The sequence below is a fragment of the Natator depressus genome, chromosome 8 (assembly GCF_965152275.1).
Source record: "Natator depressus isolate rNatDep1 chromosome 8, rNatDep2.hap1, whole genome shotgun sequence".
NCBI lineage: Eukaryota > Metazoa > Chordata > Testudines > Cheloniidae > Natator > Natator depressus.
In genome coordinates, this window is record NC_134241.1 from 44,898,013 (window position 1) to 44,922,742 (window position 24,730).

Sequence of the window (24,730 nt, forward strand, 5' to 3'; positions counted from 1 at the left end):
AGCCAAGTCTGTAACATCTAGTCCAGCCTGCAGCAAACTTCTCAGTATGGATTTCCCCTCAACTAAAGAGAACGTCTAGGATCCTCCAGGAACATGTCCTTAATCTTTAAACAAGAAGTCTCAAAATGTTAAAATCATAATGTTCCAAAAGATTGTTAGTTGGCAATCCTGAGTTGCAAAACTCGCAGAAGCCCACAGCTCCTTGTGAACTGCCTCTGCCTTGCCTGGTACTAGGCCTAATACCAGACTGAGGACCAGGCAGCTCCTTGCAAGTCGACTCCCCATGCCTCTGCAAGTACGCAGAGAAGGAACAACTTGTGTAAGACCTAGAAACTGGGGGGAATCCCCACAGTTTCCAGAAGGGCCACTGAGCTGGTAGTGGGCCTCAGTGACTCCCTGGCCAGATGCTCAATCCCATTCCACCCAGAGGATCTCAAAGGCAACCCAGGAGAGTAACACCTAGGTGGGGAATACAGTGACTGGTTCCAAGGTTAGGAAAAGAAGAAGCCAGTCTCTCATTCAGAGGACAGCGAATCACCCTCTGCTAACCAAGAGGGGTGATGCTCACGATGGTGTCGAAGACCAGTGCTGAGTTGGCAAAGAATGTACAGAAGTCAACACTGCAGGCTTCCCCTTTGACCATACTGATGGTAGGAAGTCTGAGGCACAGGAGGTTGTTGCAGTACCGAGTAATGCACCAATGATACTGGCACCCCTCCATCTGCCAGTACCAGGAGCGCTGTCTCCTGCACTGCCGTGGATACTGGTATCAATAGGCTCAGCAGATCTCTCACTGCCACAACCACCTCTGGCTTAATCAGTACCAAGATTGTCTTAGGTCATTGTGGTACTGCAGAAGTAGAAGGGGCCGTTTGGGTCCTGGACTTGATGGTACCTGCCTTGGCACCAGAGTCAATGGTGCCAGTTTCAGCTGTACCAGAGCAGAGGAGTGCTTAGGTTTTAGCTGTACTCTATTCCCTATACTTAGGGGATTTGGTGCTGATGACCTTCCTCTCTCAGTGGTCTGTCTAGTGGTCTTATGCCTCTTTTTAGGTACTTGGGAGGGTGAGCAGTGCTGGGTCTTGGGCACAATAGGAAGTGCACTGACACCGAAGCACTCACTGCCGATTCAGGACAGCTAAGCTCCAGCACAAAAGATACAGGGTTTGAAGCCGGGTGACCGAGGCATCCCTCAGTACTGAGAAATGGAAACCCCAAAACTGGGAACTGAAGGTAACTAATCGTATCCACACTATGAAGTACTGATCAGCTATAAATCTAGAAACTATTTACTGTCCAGTGAATTTACAATGAACACACAGAGCATTTGCTAGGGCAAGCCAAGCAATTCTAACAACCACCACGGGCAGTAAGAAGGAAGTGAGGGGTCTCCGAGATATGCTGGTATAAAGGGCCCAGCTGTGATGGCAGAGGGTGCTCAAGGTGCCTTGACTGATACCACTGAGGGAAGAGTTTCCGATGACTGTGCATGGGGCACATGCATTCCAAGTGATTGCACACGTGCCTTCCACTCTTGAACTACTCTGCACTCAGATCACCCAAGTCCTTAGGAGAAATGAAGGTGGGAAACAAGGAATCTACAACACGTTTAAAATCCTGTATCTTTTAATAAATTAACAAATTATGCGTCTAAGGAAACATTTACCTTCAGCTTCAGAAATCTCTTCAGTTTTTGCTCCAAGCATATTAGCAGCAATATTCACCATATTTAGAATGGCATCTGAACAAAAAACACAACTGATCAGAGAGGACATGATGAAAAATCCTCACAGAAATTTGTACTATTATCTACCCATTCATTTGCACAAACTAACTTTGGATCCATCAATTTTTTTTTCTCCAGTCCAAACAAGTCATCTATTCCCTCCTACTTCCTCCTTATGGGTCTCCTCATCTAAAAAAAGGTTGGGTTTTCTGCCTGACATAATTTCAAATACAGGTTTCCAGGTTATTTTGCAAAATTATGCCAAATCTTTACATGTGGGGCTCTCAGTTAAATGGTTTGTGCTGGCTTCCAAACATACTTAAAATAGGAAGTTGTAAATGTACATGTTTTATTTCAAGAATATGTTGGCAGAAAAGGCAATTAAAATTTTTCCGAAACAACATGCTGCTAACATATTTCCTGCACATGGTGGTGGCAGTAAAGGTCTTACTACAATTGAAGCAAAATGTTCCTCTTCCATCTGAACCGAGAAATATTGTTCTTCACTTTTTCCATGAAAGCAACTATCAAAGCTGGTGGAAGGTTATAGATCTTTTTGTATTTCTTGATTCAATACAGGTCCACAATGGATAAGAGATCTACTGTAGACTGCAGAAAAGTTCAGAGAAGCAGAATTCCAGGTGAGAATTTTTGCTATATTAATATTGAATTGGTTTTCTACTCTTGAATCTTGTACTTCTAGCACAAGACAGGTGGAAATCCCTCTAGCACTCAAAAAAATTCAGTCCTCTGAGTCAACAGTAGATTAAGCTCAACTGTCAATGCCTCAATGTCCTCTAGAACATTTTCAGCTCCTCGATGAGATAGAAGGAAAGAGTTCCCTGAGGTGAAAGCATAAATGAATGGCCCAAGTAGTCTAGAACAATAAATAAAATAAATAAATAAAACTATTTCTTTTTTTACTCTGATTGCCTACCCATCCTATCAAGTGATATCTTTACAGAACCAGAATTACTGAAAAGTGTTTGGGTTTTGGTAACATTGATTAGACCAGTACTTTTGCAGTCTAAAAAGCTCAAGAGAGCTACACTCCTGAACACCATGAATTTTATCTGTTCCTCTAGGTTTTTATTCCATGCTTATCACTGTAGTTTCTGAATGCCTTATAAGAGATCATAACCAACATAGGTCAGCTCAGATCTGAAATCTGAATCAGATTCCTTGCTGCAGGTAAGACACAGGAAAGAGAGACAACTGAAGCTGCTCTGTGAATCTTTCAGATGATGAGAAGAGAAGGAGTGAGGGCACAAGAGCTACCTGCATTGGTCAATATGGCAAGAAAAACTGCAAGACAGCTCTTAAGATCATCCAAATCCCTAATCAGATTTCTGATGTTTCCCTCCTTACCCTTCATATAACTTAGGGGTTCTACTATTACATAGATATTAGCCTCACTACTTGAGATTAGAGATGGCATTGTACTAGATTGACTAAATGGAGGCCGCTTTTGTCCCTCTTACATTTGCCCAAGCACAAGCCTCACAAAGGTTTTCGAAAAAGGAATGCAGATTATCCCAGAGTACTGGTCAAATGGCTCTCTCAACAACAGACTACTAGCCAAGGCAATGTAAGAGTTAATGAATGCTTAATGGCTATATAGTCACTGGTTTCTAAACAAACTTTGGCATACTAAAGACACTATAAAAACATAGTGTCAAGTATCGGGGGGGGGGGGGGGGGTTAGTCTGTATCCACAAAAACAACAAGGAGTCCGGTTGCATCTGAAGAAGTGGGTTTTTTACCCACGGAAGCTTATGCCCAAATAAATCTGTTAGTCTTTAAGGTGCCATCGGACTCGTCGTTTTTATAAAAATTTATTTGACATCCATTAAAGAAAGTCACTGCACTTCTCACACCATCAAAGTTGTGGTCATATTAAGTTACATACACTTGTATTTGCATATATAGCGTCATATTTTAAAGTACTTTATCAACACTATTCTGGGTATGGGTAGCTCAAGACTAACAACTGGTAAAAGGATAAATGGGGCATCATCAGGGAAACTAACATGCTGCTTTTTTGAGTTGAAAGCCCAACATATCTGGCACTTTAACATTTATTAATAGACTGCTGTTTGTTTGGGAATTTATTCCTTCCCACTAAGATATTGTGCAACATTCCTGGCCATGACCTTTTCATACTTAAGCCACAGCTATACTCTAGGAAAAACTGAAAGCAAACATTACAAACTTGTACGGTGTGGGATTAAAAAAATGCTTGCCTATGCAGATACAAGACTACTAACCTGTTTGAGCACTATGCAGAAGTAATATTCATTGTGCATGCGAAAGCTAGATCACTAGCATTGATAAACAGGAACAAGCTCAATGAGGCAACAATTATTCTAGACGGGCTTGATGACTGGTGCTATCTTAAATAATGCAGTTGAAGTCGAGGACTCCCATTAAAACTGAAGTAGTGCCATGACTAGTCACCTTAGTTCACTAAAACTCACTTATTTTCAGAAGGTTAGGTACAGTCACCAAGATTAAATGAAGTTGGTTAAAGAGGAAGAATGTGAGAAGTGTCTGAGCCATCAGCTCCCTCAAAAGCAGACTGGTTTAAGAACGGATAAAGAAGCTATGCTATGCACAAAGACTTTGGCTCAGAGACGTATAGTGCTTCTCTATCCTTTCCCTTTGGCCAGGTGCTCAATAATCAAGGTTCTACTGCACTGTTAACAAAACAGTAAATACTTTAAAAAACAGTCATATTTAACTTTTCACTTATTTAGGTTAGCATGCTTATTGCTCTGATGCTAAGAGAAAAGGACCAAGTAAAATTTTCAAAAATGCTTTAAGTATTTTAGGAGTTTAAGTCTTATTTAGAAAAGAGACTTAGGCACTTCGTCTCAGTCTGCTCCTAAGGTATTTAGGAGTTTGAAAATTTTGCCCTAAATCTGAATTATTACAAAAGCATGATTTTTCCCATTATTCAATGAAATAAATGTGTCACAATAAAGTGGAATCTCACTTTCACGTAAAATAAACCATTTTATTACTGGACAGCATTATGAAAGTGTTTGAGAAACATGCAATTATACTCACTAGTAGCAGAGCCAAGGAGATTTTTTGAAGATTTTTCTTCCCCTGTATTGTAATCCAATGGATAATCTGTTTAAAATGGAAGAAAATATTGTTGCAACAATAGAAAGTTACATGCCTTATGAACAGTGAAAATACACCTCAAGGTCTAGTGTTGAAGTTATATGCAAAGAGTCTCACAAAGTAAAAAACTACAGTATCTAGGACAAACTAAAATTGAAAATCAGGGTTAAAAGTACATTGATACTGTCAATGAGCCCACTGGAGTATCAGGTTGTAGGCACTGAAGCCAGAAGAGTCTAGAACCTCAGATCTCTCTCCCCTGTAACCCAGGGAATAAAGGCACAGCAAACCACAAATTTGGTTAAAAAATGGGTTTCAACAAGACACGGGAAGCACAAAACATGGCTCATCCCTTTCAGGGCTGACTACAAGGCAAGAGAAACAACTCTTGAAGTCTTTGCAAGCCTCAGGGCCTGAGAGTGTCCGGGGACACTGGAGCAAGCTATTTATAGTACATTAGTGATTTATAATGATTTATAATAAATCTTCATCTAGGATTCTAGGCTAAGGAAATGCCTATGCCTATGCCTGAAGACATGACAGGATGGAGTTCCATTATCTCTCTGCAGCCACCAAGAAGGAACTGAGACAGTTGAGGGGTGCAGCCCCTTTATATAAACTACAGACAGTACTTTTTAAGGCAGTTCTGCAGGTTCAGAAGGAAGCTCTTGCAGGTAACTCCTATGAAATAAGGTGACTAGATTTTCAAAGTGAAAAATTTAAACATTTCTGATGGGGGAGGGGGATGAAGAAGCCGGAGGTACTCCCTGAGTGTTTTGGAAACTGGGATGTAGGAAGAGAAAGCATGCCCACACTTTTCTATCTTCCTCAGCCCAGCAAAACTTCTTCTACACTTCTCTTCCCTTTAAGAATGAAAACGGGATGCTTCAGCACAAGGCTGAGTGAAAAGTCAATGTTTACTCCAAATACATTCTTTTTATTTTCTTTGTCTAATTGCCTTCACTGTATGTGCAAGGCCAGCTTTGCGTCTTCCTTCCCTCACCGTTCTATCTTTCTTATTTACGTTCCTGTGTCTCCCCTCCTTTCAAAAAACTAAGCTCACTTTTGTTCCCCTCTGTCCTGCAAGAAGCCAGGGCTTGCATCTGACGCAGAGGTAATCAGAAATATGGTTGCCAGCTTAGGGTGGGCCAGTAACCACCTGAAGACAGAGCATGTCTGTCACCATGTGAATCTGTGTGTGGATGAAGGATGGCTTGAGGATTCACGAAGGGAGAAGCATGCTCGCAACATCCAATATGACAGGTCTGGGGAGGATGGCTGAGGTGTATATATGGTCAGCCAGCCTACTGTAGTTCTCACCAACTCAGATAGTAGTGCCCCCAAGTGAACAATTTGCAGAGGTTTATAACAAAGAACGGTAGGTTGTATAAGGCCTAATGGGATGTTCTAACAGCCCTTGAAAACAGGCACATTACTCAGATTCATAGACTAAGGCCAGAAGGGACCACCATATCACAAGCCACAGTACCTCACCCACCCACCCCTGTAATAAGCTTATAACCTCTAGCATATTCCTAATTTTCCGGCAGATTTTATCACTTTCAGGATGAAGATAACTAAAATAATCCTTAACTTCAGAATAAAACATTCAGCACAGAGGTGATTAGCTAATCACCAAGTACAGAAAGTATGTTTGATGACTAACAAGCAGCAGTTACTTCTGTTTGCTTACCATAGTCTTCATCAAACAGCTCTTGTCGTTCTGATTGGTATTGGGAGTCAGCAATTTCTTCATATTCTTCAACCATACTAGTGCCAAACACCCTATAAACATTTAATTAAAACTGAGTGCAAAGATCTAATTGCTGTACTTTCTGCCATAAATACGTATTAACTAAGCAATGCTTGTCCTTTGTTAGCCAGTCAGCAAACTGACACCTTCCATAAGCTGACCAAACTCCCTTCCTTTGAAACAAACGCACTTCCAAAAAATAAATTGTTAGCACTCTGCAAGTGTTGCATTTAGAACCAAATCCTACTGCTAACTCCTCCAAAACATTTCCAAAAAATAAGACCTTTTCCACATCTACACAGCTGGAACTTTCATTCAGACCCTTATCCTTAGTCTTGATTACTGCATCCTCCTCCTCTGGCCTCCCTGATGCACACAGTACCATCCTCTTCCCCACTTCCATTCGAAATGCAGATTCTAAGACCACATTCTTGGCTCAACAGTGACCATGCCATTTGATCTTTGAATCCCTCCACTGGCTCCCTGTTTTCCTACACCATCTTCTAGCTTCTTGTCCTTATGTTCAAGGCTAGCTCAAAGGCCATGGGGTATGGTTCTGGCTTACAGTGCCAGAGGTCCCAGGTTCAAAGCTTGGGAAAATGAAAATCCTAAAGACAAGGAGACTTTAAGGGGGTGTAAGGGGCTGTGGCTTGTACCTTTAAATTACATAGGGCCAGATTCACAAAGAAAAATTCATTGGGCAAGAGAGAACCTGAAAACACGTGACTGACTCTATAGACTGGTGGTTAGAACACTCACCTGGGAAGTGGAAGACCCAAAATCCAGTCCCCCTGATGAAATGACTTTTTAAAATTATTTATCCATAGTGGAACAGCTTCAACAGGCGATATTGAGGGAGCCCCATATCAGAATAACCCACAGCCCTGCGATTAGGGCATGTACCTGAGAGGTGGCAGATCCCAGTTCAAATCCCTTCTTCCCCTTAGACCGAGGGGGGACTTGAACCAGGGATCGCCCACATCCCAAATGAGTACCGTAACCAGTGGGCTAAAAGTTTGAGGGGGTCCTCCTCCTCCTTGCCCCTTCAAGTGTTTTGTGTAAGCTCACCTACATGGCCCGAGCTGGTAGGCAAGGGCTGAGCATGCTTAACAGATTGGGCTCTGCAGGTGAATAAGTGGAGGAACCCCTATCTTTCCCTGGTCCATGCACTGTTCTAGGGTTTAGACGTCTGGACGCCTACTGTAGGACTGCAGAGCGAATGATCAGAGGTATAAACATAGGCTTTAGGGAAACTTTTAATACACAAATTTAGGCCCCAAGTAAATGCAGGTGTCTACAAGGTTCAGGGGCAGCTGAATCAGGGTTTTGCAAATCCTAGTGGGGCCTGATTCTGGGATTTAGGTACCCAAGGTGGCCACTAGGCATTTAAGTCCTTTTATGAATCTAGCCCCTAATACTGGCCACTATCAAAGACAGTATGATACTGGACTAGATGGAGCTCAGGAACTGCCAGACTGATCAGACCTATGTTTCCTAAGGCCTTTCAAAGGCCTTTCATAGTCCTTCCCCTCCTTGCTTATCCACTCACTTGTTTTATTGTATTGCACTCCCCATGCTTTGCTCTGCCAATTATGTCAGCCTTGAATGCCTTTGTCCACTTCTACAAACATCTCTGCTTTCTATCATGCTGCTACTTAATATGGAACACTTGAATTAGTCCATAAGGCTACCTTTTTTAAATAAAAAAAAGCTTTCAGTGACTTGGCAGCATCAAGCTATGCAGCAGCTTGTAACTTGTTGATCTTATAAGCAAACAATACACTGATGAATTTCAAAAGGAATAAAGCTACTAAAAGCTTAAACTTGTGTTTTCCAGTTGGCACTAGAAAACACTACTGCAGTGCTGCAAAAGTAACTAAAGAAAACTCTTGGCTTAAATGTTTCATTCTATATTACCTTATAAGGCTTAGAGGACAAAAGTGTTCTGATCCAAAGTGTGATACCAACTCCACCTGAAGAATAAGAAGTATTCAAAATGGAAGACCAGCAAAGAAACATCAAGTTAAACCTCCATTCAACATATCCATACAGTTTTCAATCTGCAAGTTAGGTTTATGTAAGTGATGTGCAGATTGCTCATTACAGAAAAGGTTCTTGGAAAGCTTTATTCTTGCCATGCATTAACATGCCAAGCCACAGATTGTACCCAAGCCTTATGCATTCAACATTCAGAAAGGAGGTTGCTAACCTTTATGTACTTGATGAACATCTGAAGCAAGAGAAAGGAAAAGAAAAAAAAGATATCAGTACAAAGGCCATGCCACAGGCAACTAGAATTTTTTTTTAAATAAGTACTATAAAATGCACAAAGAAATAAGACGTGAAGGTTAAAGCTGCAATACTACATAGTCTGCTTTAGGTAAACCTAGATTTACTTTAGCCCTCAATTTGCAGACAGAAAGAAATAACATGCACAGAAATCTTTGTTTCTATTAATCGAAAGATATAGTCAGACTCTAAATTTTCTGTTATAGAATGATAAAAAAATTTGATATGCCAGACACAGAATACTGAAATGAATTAATCTTAATAAATGTGATTATTATTAAGTTGGGGATGAGGGGAGCATTAAACAGCCTACTGAAAGATGAGAACTTTTAGAAGAAACATTTAGTATGAACTTTATACATACTGTAACTGTTCTAATTTCAATATAATATGTTCTGTTTTACAGAAATATTTCTAGGGGAAGATAGGTGATAGAGCAGCTGAAGAACCAATGGGAAAGTTTTAGCCACTACTATATTTATAACATGCTAGCAAACTATATTCGATATTATAAAAGCCAATACACTCCAAGAACAATTAGCACTTAAGATTTCATGGTTTTTGGACCATAATATTTAAGGCAGATTATATACACAAGAGATTTTAAAAATTCTATAGCATCTAGCACACTTTTGGTACTTTACTAACAGATAAAGTCACAGTTCTGGCTATACTGATTAGGCTATTAATTCAGCCAGCAGGCAGAGCAAATAGAAGTCTTTATCATGTCATTTTACAGACTCATGCAGGATTTTTTGGGGGGTGTAATTATGCAATTAAGAGTTGAAGAGTAAAAGATCTGGATAGTTATTAGCATAGATTACAAGTTAAATCACTCCCACATCATTAGGAAAATTGATTGCTTAATTTTATGGCACAAGCCAATTTTTACAGAAATTCAGCAATTTCAAGTGTTTACGTTTCCTTGGACAATGCCAAAGTTTAATTTCTGTAAAAAATTAAACAGTATTGTGACAGAATTTAAAGAAGGGTATAAAGTAAATTACCATGATAACATTAAAAAAAAAACATTACAACTTTAACCAACTATAATCTAAACACAGGTTCAAAGGAGAGAGAAAATGCTCAACGTAAGCTAGTATGCTGCAAATTATTTTTTTTAAGTGGGGGAGATTAGCAAATCAAAATCCGCACTGTTTCCATTCAAATTGTGTTACTCCAGAAACCACTGCAGTGCAAGTATATTTGAATTGCAGTTAGGGAAGGGGAGGAGGGGGAGGAACAAAAAACCAAATGAAAAGAGAAAGCTGGCCTATCTCAGATTTAAAGTTTACTTATGGCATTGTTACATGCTCACTTTTATTAGTGAAAACAAACATTAAGCATGCCAATGCATCAAATAATGTGGTTTTGGATGCTCAGACGAGATGCTAACTACAGAAAGAAACTGTTCTCAAAATAAATAAAATAAAATAAATAAATAAAATCAAAATGCAAGTATTTGGAAGCAAAAGTATCCTTTTCAGAACAAAAGCAAGTTGCAATTGTACCAATGCATTCTCTTCATTAACTATGAGAGGATTTCTAAATAGGCTAGATTTCCCATGTTTTCCTGAAATCTTAAATAAAGTATTCTCAATGCAAAAACAAGCCTTTGTGAATTTATCAATTATTAAATTGTGGCTCCAGCAGCAGTAAGCCTAACTAATTCAGAGGAATTAGCATATGTGGCAGTTACAGCTCAAGAAGTCCACTATGAATACTATACTAGATATCAAACCTGATGTTCTAAAATTTTCAGATTTTAATGCATCATTATTTTTGTTTGAAGTTGTGTAGCAATATAAAGTAAAAAATACTGAGGAAGTGTATAATTGCTAGAGAGTAGGTTACACTGTAGAGATACAGAATAAACTACCGCAGGTAATATGAACCTGTGGAAGTGTGCACCACATGTGTATTGGTATATACTGTACAACTCTACCCCGATATAACAGGGGTTCGCATTAACGCGGTAAAGCAGGTCTCTTCCCCCACCCCACCCCGGGTCTGGGAGGCAGGAGCTGGGGGGGGGGGCACTTTTGGGGGTCCCGCAGGCCCAGAGTGGCCCGGATGATTAGCAGGGTGCTGGGAGCCGCCCGCTCCGCTTCCCCAGCCCCAGCCATGTCACTCGGGGGAGGGGAGGGGGAAGGGATTCCCTCCCCCGCACTCACTGGTGGTGGCGGAAGCAGAGAAGCCCGACCCCAGCCCACTCCACTCCACCAGCTCCCAGCCCCAGTGCTCCACTTCCTCCCGCCGGTGAGTGCGGCGGGCGTCCTTTCCCCAACCTCCTTGCACTCACTGGCGGTGGGAAGCGTAGCACCATGCATTTTACGGCACTCACTGTGCTCCGCTTCCCACCACTGCCGGTGAGCACCTGTCAGTGGGCAGGGTGTCTCTGGAGGGGGCACTCAGGGGACAAGGAGCAGGGGGGCCAAAGCAAGTTCGATATAACGCAGTAAGATTTTTTGGCTCCCATGGACCACGTTATATCAGGGTAGAGGTGTACTTATAAAGAAAATAAAGGTTCTGAAAATGTTTTGCTTCATTAAACCTAAAAAGCAAAGTAAAACGCTGGCAGCCAAAACCAAAGTTACAAAATCAGCTGCAGTTGAGAAAATTAATGCTAAAGTTATCAACCTCTCCTTAATAACCTCTTGTGTTTGATTTAATCATGGTAGGTCAGTAAACAAAAATTCAGATTGCTAACTGAGCAAGGACTTTTCAACCGACTCTCAAGTAACATTGTATTGGTGAGTCATGCGAAAGTCACTCTTCAACATTCTTTTTTACATTGAAAGTGAGAATGGTTGCATTCAGTACACATTAAAAATATTACCTTAACGTATTTCGCATACATCTGTTCATCCAAAGGAAAGCTTTGGACAATTCTCTCATCTCTTGCATGAAAAGTACCTAATTTAATCCATTTATTAGTTGGGTACCTGGAAAATATCAAAAATGTTGACTTCTTTAAAAAAAGTAGAGAATCATCAAGAATTTTTTTCATAATTTTAATATTCTTTGAATAATTAAGATTAATTAATTTTTTTTAAAATGGATATTTCATTTTTAAATATTTTTCATAATTCTTTTTTCATAACTTCAATATTCCCTGTTTAGCCATTCTAGGAAACTCTAAAGGAAGTATTTTTACTGAAATCAATCCTGCTTCCACAATGCCTATACAATTATTACAGGATTATGCACAAGGCCTGTGTTGCTGGGCACTGATTTTGAAATCCAAACAAAATATATTGAAGTATTTGTTTTGAAAAGGAAAAATGGTCTGGATGTTGCAAAGTAAAGAAGTTTGTCAGTCCCAAGTTCAACAGAACATCAATATTGTTCTTTTAACAAAAGAGACCCTAAACCATTAGATAAAACACTGCTGTTAAAGTATCATACTCAGTGATGATAGAATTAGTCCCAGTTCAGTTACTAAATTACTGAGATTCCAGGCATTCCAAAATACCTATAGTCTAGAGCAAAGTTTTTTTCACGCTCAGGGATGAGTTTAGCTAAGGACTTGCTAACTTAAGAACAAGTTAACTGAATATAAAGTTTACAAACATGTTAATACCTAGTTTAGTATTGCAATAAGGTGTGTGCGTCTGCTTCTTACTACAGACTGCTTTAGATGAATATATAGCTATAAGTGTTGCCCACGTTTAAGTAGCTGGAGGTTAGGGGAGAGAGAACATGACAGCTACAAAGTTTTGAATTTTGAAATATGACCAGGCACCCATAGTTTCTGAGCCATCAAAGCTCAAGAGAAGATAATGTCCTTCACAAGTTACTGAGAAGGAGTGATCAGCAGATCCCCTATGCCAGGGGTTCTGAAGCTTTCTCTTTCTGAGTGCCCCCCCCCACGAACATGCTATAAAAACTCCACGGCCCACCTATGCCACAATAACTGGTTTTCTGCATATAGAAGCCAGGGTGACGTTAGGAGGTAGAAAGCGGGGCAATTGCCTGGGGCCCCATGCCACTGGGGTCCCCATGAAACTACACTGCTCAGGCTTCAGCTTCAACGCCAGGTGGCAGGGCTCAGGAACCTGGGCTTCAGCCCCATGCAATGGGACTTCGGCTTTCTGACACACACACACACACACACACACACACAGTTTAAAAGCAGTGATTTTAGTACAAAAACAATGTGATAGAAATGTATGATTAACAACTTCAAGAGGGTGGGAAAGGGCAAATAATGCCTAATGGTGTCATTTCTTCCGTTTTGAAAATGGTACCTAAGAAAATGAAAGGATTTAAAAAGCAAAAAAAAAAAAAAAAGGGGGGGGGGGAATATGGGATCTACTAAAGAGTTAATATTTTACTTTAATGATAACATTGGTTGGGAGTTCAAGATGTGGGCAACTGGTTTTGTACCACTGGAAGGTAAAGATGTGGGATCTCTTAAAAGATGTTACTTGCTTTCCACAATTTAGGATGACAAAGATTGATCTAGAAAGTACCACAGGACATCAAGGTAATAGTGTAGATTAAGTTATTTTGCTTTTTTGAGGAAAGCTAAATAGCTGATCTACCTATTTTGAAAAACACCTATTACACACACATGCAGAGTAAATCTTCCATATTATTTCACACCATTTACATTAAGCAAAGGAATGAGCCACACAGTAGTATTTTGGTATTCAAATTCTATTAGTTATGAGATCATTGCAATTGTTGAGTATTATTCCTGCTTTATGTTGAGCTTCCTGAACGCAAGTGATCACAAATTCAAATTCTTATTATATGACATACCTGTCGCTAATGGACACTAGGAAGTCTTTAGGAGTAGATGAAAATAATTCATGATTTGCAATGTCAAGCTGCTTTACTTGAATTGGTTCACAGAGCTCAATAACAAACCTTTAAGACAAAAAAGGGATATTGGAAATAAGTGACCTCCAGCAAACACACAATTTCATTACACAATTCAAAACAGTTAGTGCTACTGAATCTTTCATTCACAATGGAAATGTGCCACAAGATAGCTTTACAACAATACATAGGCACCACTCACTGCTACCTTTAGAAAATTTGTCAAAAAAAACTGCCCCTCTGATGTGTGGGTGGGTTGCAGATTATTTTGCTCTTAAATTCTATGTACAGGGAATGGAATAAAATGTTAGCTCAAAACATCCATTTTCTCAAGGTAAAATAATGCAACTCTTGTTTCTTTCAAATTAAATTCTACTCGGAAAAGTGACATCTTATCCCACAGATCTGCCCCCTTTTGAGTATTCAAGGCCATATCCACTTATTTCAGTAAGTACCTATTACTGTTTATTTCTGATAATATTCCAAAGCCAATACAACTCCAGAAGAGCAAACTAGATTCTATTCTGGCTTGCTCTTTATTAACGGAAATTATTAATTATTAAACCCCCACAGTAGGAGTAGCTAGATCAACAGAAGAATTCTTCCATTGACCTCGCTACCAACTCTTGGAGAGATGGATTACCTGCACAGATGGACCAATGCTTTCTGTCAGTGTAGACACGGCACAGGTGCCACGTTGTAGCTGTGCTGCTGTAGTGTACACATACCTTAAGTACGTAGAGGGTGTTTTTGGACAGTTTGTGGATTTGGTAGTTTGGAAAATGTATTGCTTTAAGGACTTGTGCCCACCCTATGTACAAATTTGAGAACTGAACTATTAAAACAAAAATTCACACCATTTATTAAATAAAAAGAAAAAAAGGTGGTGAGTTAAACTACTAGTTTAAAAGTGAGGAAGATGGAGGGAACTGAAGAGGGAACCTACATAAAGTTGTCTGTAGTTTATAGTCTCACATTGCCATAGCAGTTCCTATCACTTTTTCTCTAGTCCTTCTGAAGATCCAAATTTCTAAAGATCACAAAGGAAAACAGAGCAGCACTCCCAATCATTACATTTCCATGTAATACACACAGGAAATTAAAAAAAAGTTTTATAGTAACTTCTCCAGTTGTTCATGCAGCCCAGAGTATGTAGTGTATAAAGTTGAGATAGCATGCAGGAAATGGTGGAACCTGCAATTACTCCACAATACAGCTTTCTACCAGGTCTACACTACAATCTTACATCGGTATAACTACACCACTGAGGAGTGTGAAAAACCCACACCCGTGAGATATAGTTATACTGACCTAACCCACAGTGTAGACAGCACTGTCAAGGGGAGAGCTCTTCCCATAGCTACTGCATCACATGGAAGTACATTAACTATGCCAACAAGAAAAGCTCTCCCACTGGCATAGTAGTGTCTTCACTAAAGCACTACAGTGGTGCCACTGCAATGCTGTATATGTAGACAAGCCCTATGACAATAAGGACAACCAAGGGAATTATAAATCATTTCGCTTAACTTCAGTACCTGGAAAGGTAATGGAGCAAATGATCAGTTTGTAAACACCTAGACGATAAGGTGACAAAACAGTAAACCTGGATTTATTGAGAACAAATTATGTCAAACCAATCTAATATCCTTCTTTGACAGGGTAACAAGCCTTGCAGATAGGGGGCAAGCAGTAGATTGATATCTTGACATTAGTAAGGCTTTGTATACGGTCTCACATGACCTTCTCATAAGCAAACTGGGGAAATATAGCCTAGATGAACCTACTATAAGGTTGGGTGCACAACTGGTTGGAAAACCATACTCGGAGTAATTATCAATGGTTCACAGTTAAACTGGAAGGGCATACTGAATGGGATCCTGCAGGGATTGGTCCTCTGTCCTATTCTATTCAGTATCTTCATAAATGGTTTGGATAATGGCATAGAGAACACGCTTAAAAAGTTTACAGATGATACCAAGCTGGGAGGGATTGCAAGCGCCTTAAAATTCAAAATGATCTTGACAGACTGGAGAAACGGTCTGAAATAAACAGGATGAAATTCAATAAGGACAAACGCAAAGCACTACCCTTGGAAGGAATATGCCATTTGTGCAATTGATTATGACTGCCTAGGAAGTACCGCAGAAAATGATCTGGGAATTACAGTGGATCACAAACTAAATGAGTCAACAATGTAATACTGTGGAAAAAAACCAACATCATTCTGGGATGTATTAGCAGTTTTGTAAGCAAGATACGATAAATAATTCTTCCACTCTATTCAGCACTGAAAAGGCCTCAACTGGAGTACTGTTTCCAATTCGAGACATCACATTTCAGGAAACGTGGACAAACTGCAGAACATCTTGAGGAGAAGAAGAAAAATGATTAAAGGTCCAGAAAATATGATCTACATGGAAACAGTGAAAAAACTGGGTTTGTTTAGCCTGGAGACAAGAAGACTGAAGAGGGACACGATAACAGTCTTCAAGCATGTAAAAGATTGTTATAAAGAGGAGGGTGATCAATTGTTCTCCTGATCCACTGAGGATAGGACAAGAAGTAATGGATTGCACTAATTAAACTGCATCCGGGTTAGACATTAGGAAGCTTCCCAACTGTAAGTGTAGTTAAGCACTAGAACAAAATTAACTTACGGAGATTGTGGAATGTCCACCACTGGAGTTTTTAAGAACAGGTTAGATAAAAACCTGCCAGGGATGGGACTAGATAATACTTAATCCTGCCTCTGTGCAGCATACTGGACTAGATGACCTACTGAGGGCCCTTCCAGTTCTATATTCCTATGATTCTAACCAGATACCTGAATATTTTTACATATGCTAACTGTTTAGAGGAGAAGCAGGCTTGTGCAGACTGCTAACTGTTACTTAGTAATAATAGTCCGAAACAAGAGCACTGCCACCAACTGAAGATGCATAAGAAAATTTCAAAGCATAAAAGATTAGCAAAAAAGAGCCCACATCAACTGTCAAGTGACAAGCCCAGTGTAAATAATGTAAAAATTCTTCACATGACATTATGAATATTCAACTTTCAAGTTCACTACTAAGGACTCTGTTAATTAGCCACTCCCAGGCCTCATTCCAGGTTAAACATTTCCCTTTATTCGTTTCTTCAGTGTGCCTCATCTTAACTATCCTGTATTTGAAAAGGACTTAATATGCTAACTGATTTAATCAGAGAAGATATGGCACAACAATGAAGAGAAACAGCTGTCCTAGTCTCTCTCCAGGATTCGAATATATTTGCTTCCATGGTGCTCCCAGCCCAGGAGAGTTAGAGCCCTGGGTTACTGTCTAAACTCAGATTTTCAGCACAGTAACCCACTGTGCTACAATATCAATCAGTTTATTCAAAAAATTATAATCCTGAGGTACATTTAATACTGTACAAGTCAAACTTTGAATTCAAAGCAGACTTTCAATTTTTATGCAATTGGAACAGATTTACAGCATATATTCAAATAGCATACTGATAAATGCCATATGCGCCAACATCTGATATACCTAGGGTAATCCATCCTACATACAGACCAAACTAAAATCACCACAAACCTGGAAAAATAAAAAATACGATTCAAATCAGTGTTTTAAACACCTTCAAAAGCCACTATACAGTTGTGGTAGATTCACTTAAGTCTTTACAAAGGCCAAGTGGATGCACAGGTTTTTCTCTTCCCTAAGATCATAGATTTCACAGAAAAAGCTAAATTAATAGTGTGTCATGAAAAACATCAGCTCTGTTAAAAACCATGGCACTCAAATGTTCTGCTTGTTCATGTGTGGAGAAGATTCAGAATTATGGAAAAGATTGGGCAACCAATCTTGAGCTAAGTGGCACCAGCTCTTGGACTCGGAAGCTAAGCTTGCTGATTACAAAAGAACTGATCATGAAGAGGGCTCCTGTGACAATGGTGGGCATGGTATAAGAAGGGTTAGACTGAAGCAGGGGAGAAAGGAAAAGAATATAGGAACTTTAGAAGAGAGACCTGACTCCCAAAAAATCCCACAGTACTGTTTTCTTTGAGGTGGGAAGGGCCAGAACTGCCTTCTGTGTTTTTTTTTCCCTTCTCCCTATGCTGCTCTCCTTGGTTTAGTCTGCAGAGCAACCTCCTTGTTTCAGATGCCATGGGAGCAACTAAGCTACAGAGACCAAGCACAAAACTCAAAACTTAGGTGAACCCATCCCTCTATCACCATATCTCAACACCATAGAGAAAGTAGTACTACCACCAAATTGGGTTTTCTCTGCAGTGGAGGAAATTAATGAAGGTCCACCTTCTTCTAAACTCTTGAGTATTTTCCCTCTCTACCCCACTCTGAATAGTTTAATGTCACTTAAGGCAGGCAGATTCTGATCTCAAGTAAATAGACCAGTTTGCACATATTCCCAGCAAGATGGCAAACCGAAAAACCCTATGCACAGTGCTACATAACTTACCAGATTTTAGTACTGCATGGATTTAGCATATAGAGGTCCATGTTTTCTATCAGAATTGCTGATGTACTCTAAATGAATAATAAAATTCTTAAGTTATGACAGGTAATAAAGAATTAAAATAAAGCAACATTTCCTTTAACATAAATGGCCTTTCAACCCATACTTCTGCATTTAGAGTGCACATATAATTCTAAGAGTTAAATACCAAGTTATGGAACTGGTTAAACAGGACAGCATGCAGAAGATAACACATCTCAGATCACATATACCCCCAGAGGATTAGTCCTTATTAAATAAGCTGGCAAGATTTTACAGCACACAACATAACTAGCTTCCATATAGATTCCTATGCTAGGTAGATGTTTTTACAGAATTCCAGTATTTCAAAAGCCAAAAAAAAAAAACCCCACTGAAAAATGGTTAGAAACACTGACTTGGAAAACCAATGTTTTGTTTTAAGGTAAGTGTGGCTAGAACACAATACAAGATCATATTTAAAATATGCACACATATACATTCATAACCCCAAATTAGTAAATAAAATTACCTTTGCTTCTGGATTAGCTGCCAGTATTTTGGCACCACACTCTACCGAAGCATAGTTATTTCTGTTTTTCTGAACCTTTTTTGTGGCATGTTGTCCTCCATTAGAGGATGGGTGCATTGATTGACCTGCAGACAACATACATTTTATTGTTAACAAGGTAACAAAAGACCTGTATGGGCTTAATCTTTTCAGATCTGAAGAAAGTACTGTTATTCAACATTTGAGTAACAAAGCTGCTTCAACATAAGTGTACAAATTAATTCACTGTATGTGATAAAACTGTGTAAAAATAATGCTCTTTCCATAGAGCTGCTTTTAAGGTTCCTCTTTCATTTTTTATGTGGAACTTAGTAGTTAACTTAAATAATTTATCTTGTTCCCATGTTAGCACTTCAATTTGCCAGTGCGGGGAAGCTTTCATCTATACGAAACAATATCCTGCACCAAGAATTTGGGCATGATTTTTAAAGTGTTAAATTGTTGACAAACTCCCAAAAGGGAAATTAATTGCCAAAGTGCAAGAGGCATTCAATTTGTTCTCTCTTCTCTATCAGAAGAGAGCACAATATTTCAAATAGATATTTCAGTGACTGGTGCTCTGTAAATAAAACACAATGTAATACGTACCTTGTGTTCTTGACCACTCGACAGCTGTACAAATGTCTGATGTGACGCATGTATGACAAGGCTTAGGCAACAGTGATTACCATTACTCAGAATTCCCTGACTTTTGTGGAATAAGGCCACAAATTTTTTCTTTATGTAATTTGTAGTAAAGTTTTAAATATTATAAAAACCAAGAAAGATACAGTAGATATCGGAACGAAGATAATGGCCCACATGTCAAAACTTTTTGGACATTTACAGACACAGCTATGTAATGGTGGGATAGACATGTTTTAGTAGCATTCATTCAGAAACTTCCTTCTACTCACAGGTGACAAAGGAAAAGAAAGGTATGCAGGACATCCTAAATGACTGTTGATAAAACTTTGCCATCATGTATTCTCTATATGCCATCTCTTTTACCAAAGTTCAATAATACAGACACTTGAGTTTTTAAAAATGTCACTAAGACTATTTTTTGTAGACCTCCACCTAATGTCAAGTGTCTTAATTATTGAGTGAGAACAGCACAAAATCTTAGGGAAGCCCATAAAAGCCTTTAAATATTAATTTGTTTAGATTTACTATATATGCCATGACTTTAAAATAGTCATTGTAGGACATTTCTGGGCTCGAAATAAGCACCAGGTTCCATGGGAAGATGGGGAAATGTTCCCTTTCCCAGCTCTACAGGACTGCAAGATTACTATCTTTAAAGTCTGATATTTTTATGTTCAGTTAAGGAGATACTTGAGCAGGACTAGCTGCTTCAGCATCAGGGTTTCTTCTGCAAAATGGAAGTCTGCCTAACAGTTTGCAATGAAATAGCTGCACACAAGTCCCAGTTGCTTTAATTAACGTTGAAATTCTTGCAATTTTGATGTTTATGAAATACTGCCAAATGCCAATGCCTTGCCATATTCTACAGGGATAATATTTTGACAGATAACTACAAAAGGAAGTCAGTTGCATTTCTGTATTATATATTTTTAGTACAGAAGTGGACTTTTGGGCTGTATCCTAATGCATTTACTTGTACTATTTAAATTCTATTTAAATTTTAGACAAAGTTAATAGAAGAGGAAACACTAGAATACGGAAGTGGCTCATATTTAGACCAAAGGAATTAACCATAGAAATTACTTTTTTCTTTTTCTACTTCCATAACCTTCTTCTTCCACTCATCAAATGTTGGGATGTCTCCTGGGTCCTTTGGGGTTATTACTGATGTAGGGTCAATTTCTCCTGCTTTTTTATAGTCTTTCTGCAAAACAAAATATCAAGCAATATACAGGATTCAGGTTTTTAGACAGCAACATTAAATCAAGAAAATACAAAGAACTGCAGTGCTTTTTAAAAACCAAACAAATTCCAAATCAAAATAATATTAAATGGACAAGGTGGAGGAGTTAATATCTTTTATTGGACCAAATTCTGTAGATATGAGAGAAGCTTCTGAGCTTACAAAGGGTTTCTCTGCAGGTTTGGGAAGAGGAGCTCTTTAAGAGCATAAGAATGGACATATTTACTCCTGAGTGCATTCTGCGCCAAAAAATTAAAATTGTATTTTTAAAATTATTTAAAGTTTTAAAATTAAAAGTATTTTAAAATTCTGCAAATTTTGTCAAATAAATGTGGAGGCTCCAGCAAGGCATTGGGGAGCACAGGCCACTGGCTGCAGAGGTGGGAGATCACTGCGTAGCTCCCGCCCCGGGACACAGACTCAGTGGTGAGGCTGCAACCAACCCTGACATAGCATAAGGACAGGGCCTGCCCCAGAAATACCCTAGGGCCCTGCCCCTCCATGCCAGGTGCACCAGGTGTGGGCAGACAGGCTCAACAAGGCAGGATCCAAGTGTGGAGGGGCTTAGAGTGGGCGGCTCCAGGTGGGGGTTGAGGGGGGTCTGAGTGGGGCAATCTGGGTGCGAGCTGCTCAGTGGGGGATCTGGGTGCGGGGGGGATCTGGATGCCCAGAGGCTTCTTGGGAGGTAATGGGGGCAGCAGTAATGGGACTCTGCAGGGGGATCCAGGTGAAGGTGGTTGGGGGATCAGTGCAGGGGGGGATAGGGTGTGTGGGGGGGATAGAGCTCGGCAGGGGGTCTGGGTGTGGGAAGCTCAGTGGGGGATCCAGATGCTGGGGGAGTGGGACTCAGTAGAGTAGGCAACCAGGTGCAGCGGTTGGGGTTCACTAGTGTGGGGATCTGGGTACCTCATTGGGGTGGTCCAGGTTAGGGGGAGTTGGGCTCAGCAGGGGGACTCTGAATGGGGCGGGGACGAAATGAGGCTCAGCGGGAGGATCTGGGTATGAGGGGGTCTGGATGCACGGGGGTTGGGTAGATGGGGGAGCAGCTCCCTGTACAGTGATCCTTTCCCCTACAGCTGAGGAGCCATGGGTGCAGGAAGTGGGTGTGGGGGGAGCGAGGCTTTGCAGAGCTTCCTACAGCTGGGGGAGAAATCTGGGGGTAAGTCTGATCCATCCCCGGATGCCGCGCAGGGAAAGAGGAAGTCCTGTCCTCCCCAGCCCAGCCAGGTCTAGCAGCTGAGCCCGGCATAGGGTAGGAGCCACCAGCCAGGTCTTCCCCAGTCCTGCCTCCTGCCCCACAGTGATTTATCTCTCTACCGGCTGCCCTGGGCATCCAACGCATACTGCTAGGGAGGATCATATGACCCCTCTTGTGGCTTCCTTTTGCTTTCCCATCAGTGTCATTTTTCTGCGGGGAAGCAAATAAATCTGATGGACCTTTCGTCTGACCCAGTATGTACTCCTGGGGGAATTCTGCGCCATTGCGCATGCACAAAATTTATGTCCATCTAGCCAAATATCCTGTCTTCAGACAATGGCCAATGCCAGGTGCTTCAGAGGGAATTAACCGAATAGGTAATCAAATGATCTTTGGATTACCTATTCAGGTAAATATAAGGTGAAACAGTATAAGTAGTTAACACATTCAAGGGACCATTCAAGGTGAAGTGGCCAGTTAACACCTCTCCAGTCATGGCGGGGGGGGGGGAAAGCTGGAGGGAATGTTAAGTGGGTTACAGATTGTCGTAATAAACCATAAATCCAGTGTGTATATTCAGTTCATGATTTTTAGTATCTACCAAAGTTATGAATTTAAGCTCCCAGGTTTGTCTTTTGAAGCTGTTGTGCAGTTTTCCTTTGTGGATGAGAACTGAGAGGTCAGACAGATGGATCACTTTGTGAAAAAAAGCTGTTCACCCACGGGTGATAAGGTGTTTTTGTCTCATTTTTCTCAGAGTTCATTTGAGAGAGAGTGTAGCAATTGACTTGTTTCACCCACAAGTATTGGGATATTTAGTGCACTGGGTGAGGTACACCACATGTTGTAATAGACATATGTAGAACCCATGGATCTTGAGAAGTGTATTATGGGGGGTATTGATTATTGCAGAATAAAGATGTTTCTGCAGGTTGCGCATCTGTTCTGGCAGCGTCTGGTGCCACTTTGAGTTGGTGTGTCCTGGTCTATGGGGAGCTTGCTTCTGATGATGAGCTTGGAGAGGCTAGAGGGTTATTTGAAGGCCAGAAGAGGGGTTCAGGAATGATCTTTCAGGATGGGGTCCCCAAAAAATATGGATTACAGTTTATGATACCCTGTACGGGTTCCAGTGTGGGGTGATAGGTGACAGCTAGAGGTATGTGGTCAGAGGAGGGTTTTATTTCTGTACTGAAGCAGATTCTCTCAGGGTATTTGGGTGGCCTGTTCCAATGCAATCTACTTCTCTGGTGGAATGTCCTTGTTCGGTGAAGACTGTTTTAAGTGTGAAGTTATATATCCCAGACTTTCAGCTTGAAGCATATTTGGTGGTATCTGAATGCCTGGCTGTAGATAGCAGATTTCTTGATCTGTTTGAGGTGCTTACTGGATCTATGAAGGCAGATGTGGTGATCTGTGGATTTCTCATACATAGTAGTCTGGAGGGTTTCACTGTTGAAGCGGATTGTGGTGTCCAGGAAGTTGATGCTAGTGTGAGTGTGTTCTACAGAAATTTTAATGGATGGATCATGGTGGTTGAACTTGTGGTGGAAGTCTGAGGGAGTTTAGGTCATCTGTCCAGAGGATTAAAACATCATTGATATATGTGAAGTATATCACTGATTTTGTGGTGCATTTTTCCAGAAATTCTTCAAGGTGACCCATGAAGAGGTTGGCACATTTGGGAGCCATCCTAGTACTTAGGGCTCTTCCCATGGTTTGGGCAAAGTATTTGTTGTTGAATGTAAAACTTATGGGTGAGTAGGGTGACCCAAGGGCAAATGTGAAAAATCGGACGGGGATGGGGAGTAACAGGTGCCTATAAAAAGAAAAAGCCCCCAAAATTGGGACTGTCCCTATAAAATCAGGACATCTGGTCACCCTATGGGTGAGGATGAAAATGGATGAATTTGGCGATGTGCTGCGGGTGGATATCAGAGGGTTGTCCATTATCTTGTAAATATTTGAGGCAGACATACATGCCATCATTGTGAGGGATGTTGGTGTATAGGGAGGTGACATCCATGGTGCAAAAACGACGGTCGTCTGAGGGAGGTTACTAATGTTGTGGAGCTTCTGGAAGAATCGGTTGTGTCCTAGAGGAAGGTGGCCCTTTGCGTGGTGAATGGTTTGAGGATGGTTTCTATGGGTCTGCATGGATTCCCTGATTTGTGTATCTTGGGAACATGTAAAAGGTGTCTTGGTTGGATCTGTGGGAGGATGAAGCTGTGGAGTTTCTCTTGGAGTAGTCTGGGGAAGAATTTCATGATATCCTTAATTTCCCTAGGTAAATTGGGGTGTGCAGTCTTCTTTGAATTCTTTGTAATGGGTGGTGTCAGAGAAATGTCAGTTGGCCTCATTAATGGAGTCATGGTTGAGGACTACAATAATGCCTCCTTTGTCTGTTAATTTGAGCACTATTTGGTGGTTGGATTTCAGGATCTGTATACCTGTCCCCTTGGCAGTGGAGAGATTGTGGTGGATGTGATGTTTGTTAAGGATTTCACAGTCAATTTTTTTCCTGAAGCAATCAACATGATCAAGAGTGTGGTTTTGTCTTCTCTGTGAGGTCCAGTCAGACGATTCTTTTTTCTTATGACTGTCAGTCGGGACATGGTAATTGTGGGTGGTGTCACCATTGTTGTGAAAAAATTCTTTGAGGCAAAAGGCAGCAGAAGAACTCTTATAGTTCTCCCCATGTTTAGTATGGTATCAGGTTCTGTGTCATCGCTAAAGTTCAGTCCCTTGGAGAGTACAGATGATTATCTCTAACCAGAGCTGAACTTTCATAAATTCATGATGTTGGGGAGTTGTGTAGTGTCCACGTGGCAGGTCCTTGTGCCATGGTTTCTCCCAGAGATGGCATTGTGTGGGCTGTGGAGTTGTAG

The 24,730-nt window shown here is 40.5% G+C and overlaps 1 protein-coding gene across 2 annotated transcripts in view; it reads right to left on the reverse strand.

Moving 5' to 3' along the window:
- SUCO (SUN domain containing ossification factor) overlaps nucleotides 1–24,730 on the reverse strand; it is a 78,311-nt gene that overhangs the window by 18,268 nt on the left and 35,313 nt on the right. Inside the window, exons 7-16 of one of the 2 annotated variants that reach the window (XM_074960893.1) lie at nucleotides 20,488–20,608; nucleotides 18,739–18,863; nucleotides 18,192–18,259; nucleotides 13,665–13,772; nucleotides 11,737–11,842; nucleotides 8,818–8,838; nucleotides 8,526–8,581; nucleotides 6,549–6,640; nucleotides 4,796–4,861; nucleotides 1,667–1,741 (exon numbers count right to left, since the gene is read on the reverse strand). In XM_074960893.1, coding sequence (XP_074816994.1) covers nucleotides 1,667–1,741; nucleotides 4,796–4,861; nucleotides 6,549–6,640; nucleotides 8,526–8,581; nucleotides 8,818–8,838; nucleotides 11,737–11,842; nucleotides 13,665–13,772; nucleotides 18,192–18,259; nucleotides 18,739–18,863; nucleotides 20,488–20,608 — 838 coding nt within the window. The remainder of the gene's footprint in view (nucleotides 1–1,666; nucleotides 1,742–4,795; nucleotides 4,862–6,548; nucleotides 6,641–8,525; nucleotides 8,582–8,817; nucleotides 8,839–11,736; nucleotides 11,843–13,664; nucleotides 13,773–18,191; nucleotides 18,260–18,738; nucleotides 18,864–20,487; nucleotides 20,609–24,730) is intronic. The other variant, XM_074960894.1, reaches the window with a different exon arrangement.